General features: G+C 42.2%; 1 protein-coding gene across 1 annotated transcript in view; it reads left to right on the top strand.

Moving 5' to 3' along the window:
* Positions 1–603: 603 nt before the first annotated feature.
* LOC134538587 (dynein axonemal heavy chain 5-like) overlaps positions 604–20,231 on the top strand; it is a 30,324-nt gene continuing 10,696 nt past the window's right edge. Inside the window, exons 1-7 of the mRNA XM_063380012.1 lie at positions 604–690; positions 9,587–9,690; positions 11,628–11,838; positions 13,428–13,529; positions 13,855–14,043; positions 16,444–16,633; positions 19,518–19,678. Of these exons, the coding sequence (XP_063236082.1) occupies positions 604–690; positions 9,587–9,690; positions 11,628–11,838; positions 13,428–13,529; positions 13,855–14,043; positions 16,444–16,633; positions 19,518–19,678 (1,044 nt within the window). The remainder of the gene's footprint in view (positions 691–9,586; positions 9,691–11,627; positions 11,839–13,427; positions 13,530–13,854; positions 14,044–16,443; positions 16,634–19,517; positions 19,679–20,231) is intronic.

Here is a 20,231-nt window from a genome sequence, read left to right as displayed (position 1 = left end):
CTCCTCCCCTCACACGCCACCGTCTGCCCCCCTGACACGAACAACCCCCCCCCCCCCCCCGTGGTATCCGCGAGGGAATGGGGCGCAGTCTCGCGCCAAGCCTCGATCGCGTCAGGCGACGCGACACCCTCACGTGGGGCTCCAGACTCCGCCTGCGAGTAGACAACCTGCCGGGGGTCAAGCAGTGGTCGCATTCCGACACCTCTCCGATAAACGCATCCGACAAATTAACCCTCATTAAAGGCGGATACACATCCACTCCTTCTTGGATTTGTTCTTTACTCCGGCTAAAAACAAAAAAAAAAAAGTCATGCCAGTCCATAAATAAAATTGCTATCATTCTTATCAAAATTTTTGAAAAATTGTTTGTAGCACATTTTGCAACATCTGTAAATGTATGTGTATTTTTTTTAAATTTAACTTACGAAATTACGGATCTCAGTTAATCACACCCGAGTTGGAGGGATATATATATTTTTTTGTGCCAGCGTGAGCTTTGATCGTTGGTATACACATATATATTCTGAACGGACTCGCGGAAGGATAGGACGAGCACGCAGGGGAGCTGCCCGAACTACTGAGCCGCGACGAGGAAGCCCCGCCATGTTCGTGCTGGGCCCGCACCTGGTGGAGCGAGGCGACGACGACCCCAGCAGCTCCAGCGACGAGGAGACGGGCGATGTGCTGCAGGTGAGGCCAAGGATTCCGTCTGGGAGCAGTTTTTTTTTTTTTTTTTTTTCCTAACCTGACTAAAATTAAGTGTACAGTAGAACCTCACATATCCGACCATGACGGGACCGGGCCATGGTCGGAACGGCCAAAAGGTCGGGTATCCGTAGGAGCAAAAAAAAAAAAAAACGCCTTTCCCAGCTGTATGTACAGTAATACAGCTTTATTTGTAAAAATGTTGCTGTATAAATTTCAAACATTTACTTTTGTTAAATTATAAATGAGAAGATGAATACAATGTAAGCATACCTTATTTAAATAATTCAGTAATGTATTTTTGTTTCAGTTTTGCCAAATATTGATTTTGCGGAAGTGTCCCTCCACTTTTTCTACCCACAATACATTACGTTACGTTTAAAAAAAACACACACAGGACAGTACAAGATTATAGTAGTAGCACATTCTGCACCAACAATCACGGCTGAACTGACAGTTTGCGACACGAAGACATGTAGATGCGTCACTTTTTCAAGTCTGAACAGGCTCGACAACCACGGAGACTAGGTCGGATATCCGGAGGAGTCGGTTGTGGGAAGGTCGGATATGAGGGGTTCTACTGTATTTTGTTTGGGAGGGGGGTCTGGGTTAGGGAAGACTCTAGGTGCGTCCCAGGCCGAAGCCTTTACGCCTAATCATGCTGGGTTTAAGCCATGCAGACAAGGGAGCATGCATCGTGTGCTTGTTCGGGGATTGGCCAGCCATGGCCGCGATTGGCGCCATGACTAACTCCCCTATCTTAATGCTAGACTATAACTAGATAAGTTGGGCCCAGGTAAAAACCTCCATAGACAGAGGGAAAACCCTGGGCACTTTCATGCGGGATGCAAAATTTCATGCATTAATTACGAGCAGGTTGGTTACAGGAACAGAAGGATGGTTGTTCAGGAAGAAGAGTTGGTCAGAGTAGAAAGAGTCTACCATGCGGGGGTTGGGCGCTTGGATGTCCGGGAGCTCAGCCAGCGGCCAGTTGTTGTCTGGTTGGCTGACCGCGCCGCGCGGGTGGGGGGTGCTGAAGCTGGTGTCTGAGCTGATATGGGTAGCCTCAGCCTCTGTGACCTTAGCGTTAAGGGGTGTCGGAGGGTTCGAAAAAAAAAACAACAACCTAATTTCGAGCTACGGGTAGAGACCGGAAAAATTCGCGAATTCATTTCGCGATGGGCCAAAATACAAATCGTTGTACCTCAGTGCTGCCTCTGCTGTTGGTTCACAACTCACCTGGATGACTCTTATGGGCCGATGAGAAACACCCCGACCAAAGCTTTATACGAATCACAGGCTGCTAACGCTGGAAACGTCTCACAAGACAGCAGCCAATGAGTTGGTGGCATTGACCGAGTGTACGTAGAACTATGGAGTTGAACCTACAGGTCTTTGAATTTGTGAATTTTTCCGGTCCCTAGCTATGGGTAATAACCATGATTTTTGTGCATCCGTGATGTCAGGGCATGGTGGGAATTGGCCCCGGGATCGAATGTGCCCATAGTGGGGGAGGGGGTTAAAGACCCAAAATTTATAAAAATCAATGTGTTTTTTTTTTCTTTTCAAATTTGGAGTGTTTCCGATACAAAAGTTCGGTTCATGGTGGAAAATGTGCTGGATATCTTAACACCTCTCCTCCGTGCCCACGGCCCGTGGGGGCCCCCCGGGATGGAAAGGGGCAGAAGCCCCAAGAGAGACGGGTTACCGAAGAGAAACCCTGTGGAACTGGTCACGTGACAAGACGGTCCACGAACTGAGTGCGCCACCGTCGCCACCAGACGGCCCGAGTAGAGTCCACTGAACGCGGCCCTTCTACCTCTAGGGAAGCCTTCATCTCACAGACGAGAGAGCCACACCCGAAGTTCCCCGAAGTTAATGCTCGCTTTCCCCCCCCTCTCCCTGTCCTATCTCATTGTATAAACCGGTGTGGCATTAAATTTTGCGGTCCATTAGGATAGGTTAGCTACATTATAAATACTTTAAAACATTGTGGATGGTTGGTTATATTAGGTAAGTATAGCTACATTAAAAATACTGTAAAATCATTTTATGGTTTCTTAGCAAATACCTTTTTTAACATGTAGCTATCCAGGGATAGGAAACCGTTTACATGATTTCACAGTATCTTTTAATGTAGCTATCCTAACCAAATCAACCGTCCACAATGTTTTAAAGTATTTATAATGTAGGCTAGCTAACTTAACCTTTTACAATGAAAAAAAAAAAAAAAACGAAGATGCACGATCGGGAGTTTGGCTCTCTCGTCTGTGAAAAGAAGGCTTCCCTTCACCTCTAAGTGTCATCTGTTTCTGGAACCTCTACCTTACCTTGCTTCGAGGTGCTGGTAGGTCTTTACGCAGTTGAGAACTTCATACTCGCGACCTCACGTTTTGACTTTACCACTGCTATTCCGTACGGACCACTAAACAATTAGTAGAGCCACGATTATTTTTTTTGCGTATTAATTTAACTCAATAAGCCTATAATATATAATCCTCTTTTTTTTTTAGAATGCTAACTAGTGGATAACTAGACCACATCTTTCGTGTTACATTTGACTGGGCAACCCCCTTGCCTTTATGTTTTTGAAGTTATATTTCTTTATGCTGCAAGATTTTCTGCGACGAAGACACGTGAAAGAAAGTTCCCGTCCCGGTTGATGTGTAAACACTGGGACTGAACCCAGTACCTGAGCTGATTTTGAAGTGGCGTTGCTTAAAGGCACTGTTTTCATGTGTGCAAAACTTCTAAATTGCACGTTTGTTAAAAGTTCATAGTGATATGATGTGAGAAATGTATTTTGCAGCAAAAAAAAAGTTAGATACTGACATTTCCATCAAACACAATAAACCGTGCGATGTCGCAGCTTGAGAGAACCTCTTCAGAAGATATGAGACTGATGTGGTAGATGGTTAATTTATGGAATAAAAGCCATAATGTGCACAGCTTAAATTATGTTATAAAATGTGAAAAAAAAATCTTTTTCTGGTTGAAATGACGATTCATGTTGTAGGGTTTGTAACACTGGGATGTATGTATTCTGTAACTAGAGAGTTATCATCCCTCATCGTGCATGTACATAAAAATCGAACTTGTTTCGATTTGTGCAGGCTCAGTGGCTTTTAAAATATTTCCTTTTTATTTTCACATCTCAATATTTTTGAATTTTTTTGGATAGTTCTTTAGTATTCTTTATTTTAACCATGTATGTAAAGATAGAGATGTAATGTATTGCACATTTACTGAGTTCATTCAAATAAATATATAATTTTTAGGTCATACGAAACGTGACTTGGTTTGGTCTCAAACTCCGTGGTTTTTTTAATTTTTATTTTCATGTCACTACTATTCATGCTAATTTTCATTAAAGTTCTGTTGCACTTAGTGTTTCGTCACATATTTGTTAAGTGCTTAATAATAGCGCCAGCAAGTTACATAAGTGTTCATAACTATGATCACTTGTGTGCAATTTTACTGTTCGCAAACAACGTGAATGCGATGTACTAATGTGCTATATTCTAAGATATTAATTTAAATTAAATAACGTAAAGAACTATTTTAATATAAATGTATTGCCTAATGTAGGTACTAATAGGTTCAATTGGAAAATGATTAATACTACGTCGATCATAATAGCTTTTCACAAGTCTCCCTACGCAAGTAAACCATAATTATTTGGTTGCGAGGAAATTTTTAATATGCAATATCTTCTAAGATATTCATTTAAATGATAAGGAGTAGAGGTAAATTTTGATAAAAATTAAATGCCTAAGGTAGCTAATATATTTAAATGATAAGGATTAATACAATGTTGGTCTTAAAATGGCCCACAGAAAAGTCCGCGATAAGACATGTCTGTCTTCTAACGATTACCCACAGTAAAATTTTTTTTTTTAAAATCTTTTATGAAAAAGAGGTATTGTGACAAGTCTGCATAAAATAACAATTGGACAACGAACAAGTCGTCAGAGACCGAGTCCTAAGCAAAGCCTTACGAAGAATGACCCTTAACGCGCGCGGACTCGTGCTAAGCGAGTAACAGGAGAGTGCTTTGTTTAAGGCAGCCATTGTTGTTTAAGTGGCTGGCGTGCGTTGTCCTTGGTCAGTTCCCACGCGCTAACAAAGGCTGGGGTTCACTAATTTACATGAAAGGTCTGTGGCACACGGTGGCCATAAATCTGATTCATTTATAAAATTTGGTTGTCTGTAAAGTCGGTTTATGGACGATAGTTTAACGTGACAACGTCATAACAAAACATTTATGAAATGATTGCATACTTTTATGAATAAAATTAAATCATTTTTATTGAATTATCACTTTTTTGTATGGGTACAAAGGAGTGAAATGAAATCTACAATTTAATTGATAAATTTACTTTTATTTGCACTCATTAATTCAAATATGTTTGTTACTTAAACGAATAGATTATTTTAACTATAACTTTTATACATGTTTGCTATTTAACTTCTTTCAATCTGTGTTATTCTGTTAAGGATAGGACGATGATAGGAAAAGTAGGAAACGAATGGGAGTGTTTCAAGTTTAATGTGCCTCGAAAAAGTCAAATCGATGGTTGTTCCAATCGAGTGGAAGGGAGATAGATGCGGAGCAAGCGTACAATGAGCGTAACGGGACAAAGCGTAACGGGACAATGAGCGTAACGGGAAAATGAGTCATCCTTTTTCGTGCGTGCAGCCAGCGTTCATCGATTTATTAGCCTATACTTTGTCACGTCAAAAGGCTTAACATTTCACGCTGACATCATCTTGCAGTACAAGAATATTCAGGTCCATTTGTGTTTACTAAAAAAAATTCTATTCATTTTAAACATAACACTTAAGAACCACTGGGTCAGTTCCATCAGTTTATTTGATGAATATAAACGGCAAACAGACGAGACTTAGATAGTAAACAAACAAACTGAGTAGCATATAAAAAACAGTTTCTCCTAACTGGGGTTGAAGTGTGGAGCTGGAACCGGGTGATCCACCATCTTGGATTTGTGACGTGACGGCTGCCATATTGGACGACTCTGACCTCTGAACCGTGACGTCACAAACAAATAATCACAGAAGTTAAATCCAGTTCTGAAGTTTCGAACTAACTCGCTATTTTTTTTTTGTTTCCTTGTCAGTAATTACTATCAATTAAGGGCTAATCCTGTATCTGTAACTCGATAGCTTTATTGCATTTGTTGTCTGGCCACAAATTTTGTTCACCGGATGTATACTTTAATTTATCTGTGAGCTGTTAAGGTTCACGCAAATGATCATAATCGTACGCCGTTTGCGTCACTTTCTACCGATTAGATAACTCTTAGAAAATATTTGGTGAAACCAGTTGTGACGAAGCTTAAAGTGAAAGAGAGCTATGGTGATAAAAGTATAAAACAAAATCGTTTTAATAACAGTTATGACAATAAAATGAAATAAGCCGCATTACGAGTGAGACGAAGCTATAAAACAGCAATTGAGCAATAGACGAGATGTGGTTAGACATGACTCATAGTTTATTTATGAGCATAAGAGTTGTCTAACCAATTTTAACCCATCATCTGGTATTTTATTTAATTAAAAAGCTATTATTTTTAATATCAAGTCTTAAGAGAAAATATGGACGGCCAAAAGAATATGAATGGTAGTAATATAATATTGTTCATTTGAGGAGTTATTGGAAGTTTAAAAGCTTACAACGAATTTCATATTATGTCTACTAAGGTAGTTATGAATTTTTTTTTTACTTCAAACTGTATCTATTTTTCATCCCTTGCACTTTTACGTGGTTGCATAACAATTTTCTTTGGACCAAGATTTGAGATAATATTAAGATGTTTTAAAATAAATTTGAACGACTTTAATGGTAAGGAAGTTCTGAATTTTTTTTATGTAACCTCATTTTTACGGTAGTAGTTAGTTTCATACAAAATTGTTTTAGCCAACGGTTTCAAATAATGTGAAGAATTTTGCAATAAATTGTAACGGTTTTGATATTACTACCTACTAAATTTTTTTTGTCTTTTAACCCTTGATATGTCCAACCCTTGCAGATATGGTTGATTATCAAAAATTTAATTTAGAACAAAAGTTTAAGACAATATTTAGATAGTTTAAAAATTAAAAAAAAATACATATTCGATAGTGGACGTGTCTGGGAAATTTTATTTATTCTTTTTATTCCAACCCCAATTATTTTCAATTCCTTGAAGTTATGGTTTGTCTTGTCAACAATTTTTTAGACCAAATTTTAGATAAGTTTTATAAGATTTACAATTTATTGTAATAGATTTTATTGTTGACCTAAAAAGGTAGTTATGATTTTTTTTTTTAACCTTTAACCCCTGTTTATTTTATCCTAAGGAGCAATTTATTGTTGGTTGTATAAAAAAAATTCCGACAAATTTGTAGATAATACTATTTCTAAAGTTTACAAACAATTTGAACGGATTTGATAGTATACGTACTAAGGGCGTTATTTTTTTTATCCTTCAACCTCTTGTTATTTTCCACCCCTTGCAGTAGGTAATGTTTTGCATACGCACAAATTAATATCCGGGCAGTGTGATTAGAATTAATGTATTAGCATTTACTCTTTATGCCTTACAGTAATCACTGAGTATCATTGAACTCCCACAGCATCCACAACTTAAATTAAGTTTCAAAACAGCTGCGTACTCATCGTTTGCAATGTAAGAAAACAATCAAAAAATTATTTTGGCCCTTATAAATTAATTTTTTGTTGTAAGTAATGTGGGCATGTGTTTTATGGCATTATAAAAGGAGGGAATTAAATGAAGAAAGACAAGTTACCTCTTGAACACGAATTCCTAAGTTTTAAATGTTTTTAAGGGGTATTAGGCCTCGCCATCTTTATAAAGCAGCGGAATAGGACATTGCCGTAGGGACCGGAAAAATTCGCGGATTCAATGATCTCAAGGATAGCCTCCATTATCCACTGCATTTCTCAAGCAAACACGCGTGTTCATTGGGTACTAAATTGTGAGGCGTCTCCACTGGGTAGCTTGTGATTCGACACTTCTTTGGTCGATAGTCTCTCATTGGCCCAGAGAGCTCCAGTTTAACCGCGAGCCAATAGCAGAACCAGCAGAATTATACACGTGCTTGAATTTCAGCCTATCACGAAATGAATCCGCGAATTTTTCCGGTCTCTAGACATTGGACATCGCAATTTTAGACAGGGAAGTTTATCCTTTGCGACAATGTTGTGACGTCATCCACATTCGGATGGACACGGGTTCTGACTGTTGTAGATGCGTCTTCACGAACAACTGTGATTGTCTTGCGTTTTGCTCGCGTGTCGGGCTGTTGCGCTCCCTAGCGTAGTTTTACGAACTCGTACGTAAAGAGTTATCGCAAGGGCTTTTACGGAGGAAAAGCACGCGTTGTCACCATGATAGTGGATGGTCACGGGGCTTGTGCCAGGCGCTCCAAACATCCCGACATGTTTATACATGTATTTTTTGACGTGACAACGTCTAATAAATCGATGAACGCCGGATGCACGCACGAAAAAGTGTCCCGTTACGCTCATTCTACGCTTGCGCCGCATCTATCTCTCTTCCACTCGATTGGAACAACCATCGATTTGACTTTTTCGAGGCATATTTAACTTGAAACACTCCCATTAGTTTCCTACTTTTCCTATCATCGTCCTATCCTTAACAGAATAACACAGATTGGAAGAAGTTAAATAGCAAACATGTAAAAAAATGTTATAGTTAAAATAATCTCTTCGTTGAAGTAATAAACATATTTGAATTAATGAGTGCAAATATAAGTAAATTTATCAATTAAATTGTAGATTTCATTTCACTCCTTCTTTGTATCCATACAAAATAGTGATAATTCAATAAAATTGATTCAATTTTATTCATAAAAGTATGCAATCATTTCATGAATGTCTTGTTATGACGTTGTCACGTTAAACTATCGTCCGTAAACCGACTTTACAGACAACCAATTTTCTTCTTCTTTATTACTCCGACTCTTCTTTGCCGGCGTTCTTCACCTCCCGCTGTTATCCTTCTGCTGCTCCGAGGGTATCACGCCGCGGGACACTCTGTATCGCTCCCTGCCACGGCAGTCGAGTCCCAGCGAATTCGACCGACAAACTTCTGCTGCGTGTTCGTAACGACGAAAGTCGAAAAAAAACCTCTATACGACTTGTGGTTAGAGACAGGAAAAATTGGCGGGTTCATTTCGTGATATGCTAAAATTAAAATATTTATACCGTTGTACTGCTTCTGCTATTGGTTCACTGTTAATATGTAGGATTCTTGGCCAATTAGAGACAATAAATAAAAAAAAAAGTATCCAATCACAAGTTACCCACTTGAGACGCTTCAGAATTCAGCGCCCAATGAACAGGCGCCGTTTGTCCCAAGTAGGCAGAGGATCATGGAGTCTATCCTGGAGGTCATTGATCTCGCGAATTTTTCCGGTCTCTAATTATGGTATAAAGTGCTTCCCGAGTCTGGTATACGCATACGTATTCGAAGTTGGATCAGAGCAGAACTTTTACCGTAAACAATCGAGAAAGTATTAAAGATTGAACACTGAGGGGAATGAGAAGTTACACGTCACAAAAATATGTGGGGGGGAAAAAAAGGTACTACCCCTAATTATTTCAATGAAATAATTTTTTTTTCTAAAGCCATGAAATTCGCGTTGTTTGCAGAAATTCAATCAGTTAAACATACTATAGTAGCTCAATGTTCCAGCTAAAATTCTTTCTCCATTGTTTACAGCAAAGATGTTGTTTGTATCAAGCTTTAATGACGCATACCAACCTTGGGAAGAATTCTTTAGATTATGAGTCGTGAAGAGGTTTCCAACTTGTTTTGTCGTGATTAACCGGCAGCTGAAGATCGTGGGTCGAATTCAGACTGATCCTGTATGTGTAACATGTCTCAAATCTGACAGTTTACAAAAGGAGTGCCTGCCATTTTCGCAGCACCACACGAGGTTTGTTTCAACATTTTCTCACAATTAATGTTTGTACCCGTAATTTCATTGTCTTAAATTCGCTTCATTTGCGAGGCGGGATGATAAGCGCGACGCTCGCTGGTGCTTCTAGCGCGGTGTCTCCTCTGGACTGGCGCGCAGTCTTCTCGTCGTGCGTATGAGCGGTGACCGTAACATTATATGGCCGGGAAATGAAGATAAAAGGTGTAATGCAAGTCCCTTCAGTGCTTTCAAGAATCTGCACCGGTTGTTTTACAGCTAAAAATTACGCTGAAAACACGGGTTTTTAGCCATTTTAACTCTTCTAAAAATACAGTTTAAAAACTTAATCCGATATAAAAAAGTACTTTCGGCCCACAGCAAACTCTTAAATGTTTTTCGTGAACAGACTCCAACTCGGATATCTCGAGTAGTTTTGAAATCGCGTTGTTTCTTCCTGGAGCTCTGCGCGCCGCGTGTGTGCCCGGGTGGGCAAGGGCCTTAAGGGACGTCACGTGTGCCTCGCGGGACTTCAGGTTGTATCTCAGCCCCGCACGAACCTGGTCGACGTACATTGCCCCTTCAGATGCGGTGGTACCAAACGCTTTCTTTTCCTTTTCCGTCCCGAAACATGTGCCCCCGTGCCTGCACGCTCCAATAAATATATCTTTATGGGTCGTAAATTTTCCTTCGACGGTTGAAATACACTTCAGTCTTATTTATATCTGAAATTCCCATACATCCAATGGAAGTTTTCTTTTTAAAAATAAATATTTGTCTTTTTCTATAATTTTTTTTTTCAATTATAAACCATCTGATGTAAGTTTTTTCCCCCGCTGTCATGTAGAAAAATTGCTGCTCATTAAATCACTTCTATCGCAATATTATTTTTTTTTGCATTTCTTTATGCATCTCAAAGAACTGAAACATATTTGACTACGAACAATTTCATCAGTTTATTTGATAAAAATAAATGGTGACTAGACACTATTACCTACACCACTTATATTGTCAACAAATAAACTGAGTAGTTTGTAACAAACAGTTCTTTGTAAGTGTATAGCTGGAGCCGGGCAATCCGCCATCTTGGATTAATGATGTAATGGCCAACATGTTGGAAGATTCTGACCTTTGACCGCGACGTCACAAACCAAGAAGGTGGATGGACCACCCGTTCTCGACTCCACAATCCGACTCCAACCACAGGAGTAACTATTATATACTACTATACTTTATTATTATCAACCCGTCGTCGTTAAGCAATTCAGGAATTTTTTAATATTGTCTCTATGAAATTCGTTAAGACTAAACAAACAATTGTGCAATAATTTTAAAGCTCAATTATCTTTTTAAAAATAAACAGCAATGTTAGCAATTTAGTGCGAGAATTCAATACTCAAGTTATAATTGTTCACGCCTGACTAGGAATAATATCACTTCAAGCTTAACTGAAGTTTTAAAATACCGAAGAGGATTGGCATTACAATGATTATAATACATATCCTCCTTGCAACTATGCCAACGGGCTCGGTAGCTCAGCGGTAGAGCGCGCCCTTTTTAAAATAAGGATTTTTTTTACTTTTTTAACAACATTATAATATATTATAAACTGATAATTTTGAATCAACTCAATAAGATTTTGTTTGTAGTAATTATTTACAGACTGATTTTAGTCGTTTAAGCAAAAAAAAAAGACTATGCAAAAACATATAATTAGTATGAAAATATGTGTTTTAGAATGTTTCAGGTTAATATTTTAGTTTTTATAACGTGTGCGGAAAATTTATAGTATAAACGGTTTATTGAATATTTAACAAGATGGGCAGTGGTTTAGTAAAATTCCTCGTCGAAAATTAGAGGTGTAGGAGTTTTTTTTTTTCGGAGTTTAAAAATCTTCGGTTGTTCATGCTGCCACCTGCCCGTGGTGGCGGCAAGCAAAGTTCACGCGTACGACGCAGGCAGCGCGTTCTAGCGGCGGGCGCAGCAAGCACGTGGAGCGAGGCGGATGGCGGTGTGTCGTCGCTGTTGCAGAAGCGCCGCGAGGAGTGCGAGCGCAAGGCGCGGCGCGGCGAGATGGACCCGCGCCTGGAGTTCACCTTCCAGCTGCTGCTGGACGCCACGGGGCTGCCGCGCTCCGACCTCATGGACTACGTCTTCGAGGGCAACATGGCGAGTGCACTCCCTCCCCGCCGAGCTGCGCCACCTGACAGGGAGCGAGAGAGGGTTTGGAGAGACAGGGTGTATTGTAGAGAGAGTTAGGGTGAAAGGGAGAGAGAGAAGGAAGGATAGAGATGGTGTGGTGAGAGGGGGGGAGTGTAAGTGAGAGTTTGAGGAGAGAGAGGGTGTATTGTTGAGAGAGTTAGGGTGAAAGGGAGAGAGAGAAGGAAGGATAGAGATGGTGAGGAGAGAGGGGGGGAGTGTAAGTGAGAGTTTGAGGAGAGAGAGGGTGTATTGTTGAGAGAGTTAGGGTGAAAGGGAGAGAGAGAAGGAAGGATAGAGATGGTGAGGTGAGAGGGGGGGGAGTGTATGTGAGAGTTTGAGGAGAGAGAGGGTGTATTGTTGAGAGAGTTAGGGTGAAAGGGAGAGAGAGAAGGAAGGATAGAGATGGTGAGGAGAGAGGGGGGGAGTGTAAGTGAGAGTTTGAGGAGAGAGAGGGTGTATTGTTGAGAGAGTTAGAGTGAAAGGGAGAGAGAGAAGGAAGGATAGAGATGGTGAGGAGAGAGGGGGGGGGGTGTAAGTGAGAGTTTGAGGAGAGAGAGGGTGTATTGTTGAGAGAGTTAGGGTGAAAGGGAGAGAGAGAAGGAAGGATAGAGATGGTGAGGTGAGAGGGGGGGAGTGTAAGTGAGAGTTTGAGGAGAGAGAGGGTGTATTGTTGAGAGAGTTAGGGTGAAAGGGAGAGAGAGAAGGAAGGATAGAGATGGTGAGGAGAGAGGGGGGGGGAGTGTAAGTGAGAGTTTGAGGAGAGAGAGGGTGTATTGTTGAGAGAGTTAGGGTGAAAGGGAGAGAGAGAAGGAAGGATAGAGATGGTGAGGTGAGAGGGGGGGAGTGTAAGTGAGAGTTTGAGGAGAGAGAGGGTGTATTGTTGAGAGAGTTAGGGTGAAAGGGAGAGAGAGAAGGAAGGATAGAGATGGTGAGGAGAGAGGGGGGGAGTGTAAGTGAGAGTTTGAGGAGAGAGAGGGTGTATTGTTGAGAGAGTTAGGGTGAAAGGGAGAGAGAGAAGGAAGGATAGAGATGGTGAGGTGAGAGGGGGGGGGAGTGTAAGTGAGAGTTTGAGGAGAGAGAGGGTGTATTATTGAGAGAGTTAGGGTGAAAGGGAGAGATAGAAGGAAGGATAGAGATGGTGAGGAGAGAGGGGAAGGGTAAGAGGGAGAGAGAGGAGGTAGGAGAGATAAGGTGAGGAGAGAAAGAGGGAGATAGGGTGAGGGGATAGAGAGTGAGGAGAGAAGGGGAGATAGAGTGTGAGGAGTTAGAGGGTAAATTGGAGAGAGAGTGAGGGAGAGAGGGAGGGGGATGGCGACAGAGGGGAAGAGAGTGAGAGGGAGGGAGAGGGGCAAATGGGCGTAGAGGGGGTAGCATGAAGAGAGGGGAAGATGGTGTGAAGGGGGGGGGGGGGGGTTGAGATGCATGCACGCAAGACCCGGGGCCGGGAACCGCTGGAACCAGCATGGGGATTGAAAGCGCGCCGCCAGGATAATGTAAGCCGTGAAGGAAATGCACGCCCCGCGGAATGCACACTGAGTGCCCCGTGCCTGTTGCAGCTGGACGAGATCAACCAGCTTTTCCTGCCGCACATGCGCGACAAGCTGATGTGGTTCTACCAGGAGGTGGAGGAGAGCGCGGCCCTGCCGCAAGTGGAGACGGTCAGTAGTACACAGCGGCTACCTTCCTCTGCTCGACCTACCTGTACTGTGCTTCACTTGCTTCATTTGTTGACTCTATTGGTGTAGACGTTAAGGCGATACACCTTTTCCATACACTTAACCACGTCAAACATTTTTCATTTCTCTACATTAACATTGCATATTGCAAATAAAATAATAAAGCATTGCAAAATAATACTTGATATAAAACAAACTTTAATGTAAACAATTATACAAAGATAAACAGGAAACCTTTTTTGTATTTAACTCAAAATTGAAATAAAATAATAAAGCATAGCAAAATAATACTTGGTCTCGTGTCCAGGCCAAGCCGGGCGCCGGCAGGGGCGCGCAGACGGCCGCCCCCAGGACCGCCGCCCCCGCCGCCGCCAGCGCCCCCAAGAAGAAGCAGCTGTTCCTGACGGACGGCTGGCAGGTGCCGCTCACCGGCCTCTGCGTCTACATCTTCCGCCTCAACACCGGCAAGCAGCTGCCCGAGGAGGGCTTCCACAAGGTCGCGACCTCCTTGCCCGCGTCCGTGGTTTGCAGTCCGTCTGGACGCTGGACAAAAAAAAAACTAATATTTTCGGCTCGGAAATAGCTGTCCATAAAAGAATGTCCCAGTTTCAACGGCATGTCATACAACTAGTCGTACATCAAATTACAAATGTTAAATATGTGCACTTTTAGTTGTACGGCACACATCCAACCTAAAAGTCCGAATTGTTCCCACACTTTGGCTAACATGTTCGGAGTAATGTAAGCAATAACCTCTTCAGTTCTGTGTCTCAACTCTGGCAAGACACGATCTTCTATGTGGAGCCCCGAAGGTGAAAAAAAAAATCGCATGGCCTTGCGTCATTTGAACGTCTTGGCCATTACGACCAATCCAACGGTCAGGGACTCCGACTTTCAAACCATTCTCGTGCAAAGAGATTCCAAAGGGGAGGGGCTCCATCCTTTTGTAAAAAAAATTAAAATGTTTACAGGTTCACCCTCCACTAATCGTCATTTTGGGTAGATGGCGCTGCAAGCGAGAAAACAACAAGTCAGTACTCCCGCATGCGCTTGTCGGAAACTTTTTGAGTTACTCTTTCATTGTGACCTTGAACCAAAACTCTAGATTCGTTACAGTTGATTCTGTTAAGATTTATAACTGGGGCATTCCTTTACGGACAATCCGTACTATAATGAACCTATGACTAGTTAGATAAAGTATCCTTAACACACGAGGCTCGCATGAAAGGGACTTTGTTTTACTGCATGATGAGTGTGAATCTCTTGGGCTTATTAAAAATATTGTTGAGGCAGCAATTGAACACACAACTTAGGATTGTGACGTGATGGTAAATAATATCAATGTACTTGTATTTTGTTTTCTGGGTTGAAGATTATTTTTTTTTAGTCAAATTAAATAATGTTGTGGCATTACGACTTTTGTTTGAATGTAAAATTCCACCCTTTCAGTATATTCGTCCACCGAAGTGGACATTTTACATCTCAATGGAATTTATCGAACTTTGAATGTGATGGTTAAGGTGTACCTCCATTCTACGAAAAGGACGCACCTTTGAACGTAAATTCGAGTAAAAGGAAGTACATCTAAAGAAAAGGACGTACATGTGCAAACATTCAAATCAGTAGAATGCGATCGTCAATTTACGATAGGATATAATGCCTCCAACAGTCATTGACTCTAACGGTCATTGGCTCCAACAGTCTTAGGCTCGAATAGTCTTTTGACTCCTAAAATCATTGGTTGTATCAGTCATTGGCCCCAAACATCATTGTTTCCAACAGTCATTGGCTCCCGCAGTCTTTTGGCTCCAACATTCATTGGCTCCATCAGTCATTGGCTCAAACAGTCTGTAGGCTCCAAAAGTCTTTGGCTCCAACAGTATTTTAGCTCCAACAGTCTTTTTGGCTCCAACACTTCTTAGGCCTAGCTGCTATTTGGCTACTAGACTAGGAGGATACAAAGCTACGACACTACAGGACTACAGGACTACTAGGCTACAAGTCTACGAGGCTACGAGTCTACTTGACTCTAACTGTCTTGGACTCCATTCTACTGCGAGAGTTAATTTATCTCATGCAAAATGGAATTGTTGTAAGTAGTCACGATTTTTGCCAACAGATGATGCAACGTGTTGCATGTAGGTAAATATTATTTATTTCTTTTTATGCGGGATGCGGGATGCTCACTAACGATCGTAAAAGAAGGAAGGCTTCGCTAGACATCAAGGAGAAAGAAGTTCATCTCAAAGGCATATTATTTGACTGAGAAAGTTATTGTTTTTTTTTTAATTCCAACTGATAAAAAAATATTTTTCAATTAGGTAATTTGGTAGCGGAAATTCACAATTTAAACGTAACTCAAAAATTAACATCGCACGCGACGACACTTGTAATCCACGCAGGCACGCGTGGCATGTCTTACGTCAATGGACAGCGCATGACGTCCAATGGCGGCTTCAGGATGACTTTTCGGGGGGGGGGGGGGGGGGGGACTATCGCACAAAGAAAAGAGGTCGCAGTTGCAAAAAAAAAATTAAAGTGGTCACATATTGGCCTTGGAATATATATTATTTACAAATTACAGGTTTCAAATAGTAGCTCCATGCAACTTTTCATGAGATAAAAGTTGAACACATGAAATTAAATATTTAAGTAAACATAAATATACACTTGTAATCAATAAAATTGGTCTCGGTAGGGGCTGTCACCCCCACCGCCCCCCCCCTTCTGGAGCCGCGCTTGATGACGTCAGCGGACGTGCGGGGCCCGCCAGCCAGCTCCGAACCTGTGGCGTCACGTCGCGGTCCTGCCCGCGTTCGTAACAATATCATCAGAAATGAGCCGAGGAGCACGTGTTTTTTTCCCTGACATGGGGGCGGTGTCTCTCGCGGGGCAGGACCTGTACTGCGGGGTGCTGGACGCGGCGCACGTGGGGCTGGTGACCAGCGTGGAGCGCGTCATGGACCACGTGTTCATGGAGGCGCTGGCCCACCCGGCGGCCGACTGCGAGGACGACGACGCCGGCAACCCCACCATCAAGAACCAGCTGCTGCCCGGGCTGCGCTCCTTCTGCAGCGCGCTCAAAGGTGCTACCTCACCGGGGACGCGCCACAACGCCGAACGAACCATAACGCCGAAATACAGGCTGTGTTCCAAATAATCCGCACTCGCACTTGCACTCGTGCTCATACTCAGGGGCGAAACAACAGGGGGGGGGGGCAAGGGTATTTTGCCCCCCCCCCCTCTGAAACCTTGAATTGGGTAGCAAACGGGGGCAAAGAAAATGCTGTGTAATCAATTTTTAGATAACAAAACTGCCTAAATAGCACCATTTTCCACCTTGAAATACAAATTTTCCGGGGGGAGGACCCCCGGACCCCTCGCTTCAATAGGGGGGATCGATGATTCTTTATAAAAAGGTATATTTCCCCCCCCCCCTTTGGAAATTTAGTTGTTGCGCCCCTGCTCATACTCACACCCACAATTCCTTGCGTGCAAAGTGCGTGCTCCATGCGTGCTCGCCATTTGGAACACAAACATGCTCAAAAGTAAACGCACCCATGCGGTAGGCAGCGACGTGTGTTTACGTGTAGGTTTTTGATTTGTGACGATGGAACACAGGCAGTAGGAGCAATTGCGGCCCTAATGGTAGTAAACCAACAACAGAGACGTTTACGACGGCAACGGTTACGTCGCATTGTCCAGGCAATAAACAGGAGACGAGTAACATAACCTTAATATTATAACACGATCCTTGCAGCAATGATTGGTACTGGAGGTACAGTGAACGTTGTTTAATTACGAACAGGTACTTACAATGAAACGTGCGTTTGTCATTTGCCATTGTTTTAGATCAATAGTCCAGATGTAAACGTAAACAATCAATGGTTACGAGAGTACGCAACGAGCATGCGTTCAAACGCACTCGATATGCGCACTCGTTCTCGTGCTCGCACTCGACTGTATGGAACAACACTCTCGTGACGTCACTTCGAGAGCGAGTACGTGAGCACGCATGTTTACCTATTTGGAACACAGCCACATTAACGCCGAAACAGTCATTGCAGGACTGCCACAAAGGTTAGGTTACGTAAGGTTAGCACACAAATTCATTCCGTTGTTTTTCATTTTGGCCCCCTCCCCCTCCCAACAGGAAAATTTTTCGGCGTTACTGTATTTCGGCGTTGTGGTACACAGCTGTTTTCTTCCTGTCGACGTTGCGGTCAATTTGGCATTCGGCGTTATTGTACGTTCGGCATTGTGGTATTTCGGCCTTGTGGCAACGACCCCGCCTCGCCCCTCGGTGCTACCAACACCCGGTGCCCCTTTCGACGCGAACACGTCTTTAAGATTGCTTCCACAGTGGGAGGCAATTAAAAAAAAAAAAGAAAAAAGGGGGCATTGTCTGTAAATTCAGTTTACGGGCGACAATTTTTACGTGATAACGTCATAAGAAAAATATTAAAGAAAAATTGCAAAATTTTTTTAATTTTCAAATATTATTTACAGTTTTTTTGAAAATTTAATTTAAATAATTTGTTTTAAATATAATCACGAAAAATTAGTTTAAAAGCCCGCCCTTAACCTGTTTGATATATTAGAAGATTTTCTCGCACGGTGGTTGGCCGGTTCTTGCACGCTCGGCTCAGGCGGAACGTGACAATTTCTTTCGTGCCTGCAGCCGGCGTTCATCGATTCAAAAGACGTTATCACGCCAAAAAACTAATGATAAACTAAATGGGGGATACAGTTTGGTGTTGCAGCTACATATTTATCATCTCCGCCCAAAAATTTAATTACACCACTGGATAGCTAAAAGATCAGAAAACTCGTTACGCTAAGTGAGGACTGTGACGCATCGCGCGCGGTGGAGGGGGGAACGAAGCCATTTTGAGGTCATTTTGCTGCGTTTCGAGATTTTACCATTTTGTGTAACTTTCGACTTGGAGAAGCTACGACTTTCGTTTGCATGTACCTATAAAACATTAGTGTAAAATAGTTATAGTGAGTATATATGGTGTTAATATAAAAAAGTAGCGTATTTAATATTTTGCATAGAAAATATTACCTGTTACATACACGTATTCACGTACAACACTCGGCCGTGACACAGTCCTCATTTAGCGTAACGAATTATTTGATCCTTTAGATGTCCAATGGTGTAAAAAATATTGACGTGACAACGTCTAATAAATCGTTGAACGCCGGCTGCACGCACGAAAAAGGATGACTCATTGTCCCGTAACGCACATTGTCCCGTTACGCTGTGTCCCGTTACGCTCAGTGTACACTTGCGCCGCATCTATCTCTTTCTTCCACTCAATTGGAACAACCATCGATTTGACTTTTTCGAGGCACATTAAACTTGAAACACTCCCATTCGTTTCCTACTTTTCCTATAATCGTCCTATCCTTAACAGAATAACACAGATTGGAAGAAGTTAAATAGCAAACATGTATAAAAGTTATAGTTAAAATAATCTCTTCGTTAAAGTAATAAACATATTTGAATTATGAGTGCAAATTAAAGTAAATTTATCAATTTAATTGTAGATTTCATTTCACTCCTTCTTTGTATCCATACAAAATAGTGATAATTCAATAAAAATGATTCAATTTTATTCATAAAAGTATGCAATCATTTCATCAATGTTTTGTTATGACGTTGTCACGTTAAACTATCGTCCGTAAACCGACTTTACAGACAACCAATTTTTTTTTTTTTGGATGGAGATGATAGATATGTAGCTGCAACACCAAACTGTATCCCGCGATTTCGGTTATCATTCGTGATTTTTTTTTTAATTCCCTCCCACCATGGAAGCAATTTTATAAGACGTGTTCGCGTCAAAAAGGTGGACCGGTTGTTGTCCCATCGTGAATACGGGTTAGAGGAGGGCTACAGTTGTGACGCATTCAACACCTTGTGTCGTGTGCGTCGGCGTCGCGCGCGCGGTGTGCGCCGACCAGTGTGCGAGGAGGTGTGCGACCAGCCCAACCTGTTCGAGGACGGCCTGACGCCGATGGCTGACGTCAGCAGCCTCGACGACGTGAGGGACTACGTCAAGATGCCGTCCACGGCGTTCCAGCTGGAGGAGCGGGTGAAAGCGTGGATCAGGCGGGTGCAGGAGGTGAGTCTGCCGCCTGGAAGCCTGCAACTCGCGTAGTTTCAGGTTCCCTGCCAGATGTATCCGAACATTTACGAAGTTTTTTTGCGTTCTGGCATTAAAAACGCCACTTCACAGCCGCTAAATCCATTGGCGTAGCTGTGTTCATAAAGTTGGGGGGGACAAATAATGATTTTGATGTCATGTAAACCCATTCTCCTCTTACTAAGCCGAGGGGGGGGGGGGGGGGGGGTGGTTCGGGGGTCCTCCACCGGAAAATTTTGATTTTAAAAGTGCAAAATAGCGCTTTTTAAGCAGTTTTTGTATCTAACAATTGGATGCATCGATGTTAAAATTATTATTGTTTCCTTAAGATAAAATTTTATGAGTGCAGAAATTACAAATAAAGTTGGGCAGAATAATATTATAAAATAAAAATATCACGGTCTATAAATTTGGGGGGGGGGGGGGACAGTCCCCTCCACCCAAAAATTTCAGGGGGACACGTCCCCCCTGTCCCTCCCCGGTTCCTACGCCCCTGGATAAATCAGAAGTTTCCAACGAAAACAAGCATGTT

This window comes from Bacillus rossius, chromosome 13, assembly GCF_032445375.1.
Source record: "Bacillus rossius redtenbacheri isolate Brsri chromosome 13, Brsri_v3, whole genome shotgun sequence".
NCBI lineage: Eukaryota > Metazoa > Arthropoda > Insecta > Phasmatodea > Bacillidae > Bacillus > Bacillus rossius.
Note: the sequence above shows the minus strand (reverse complement) of the source record. Positions and strands in the feature narration are given on the sequence as shown.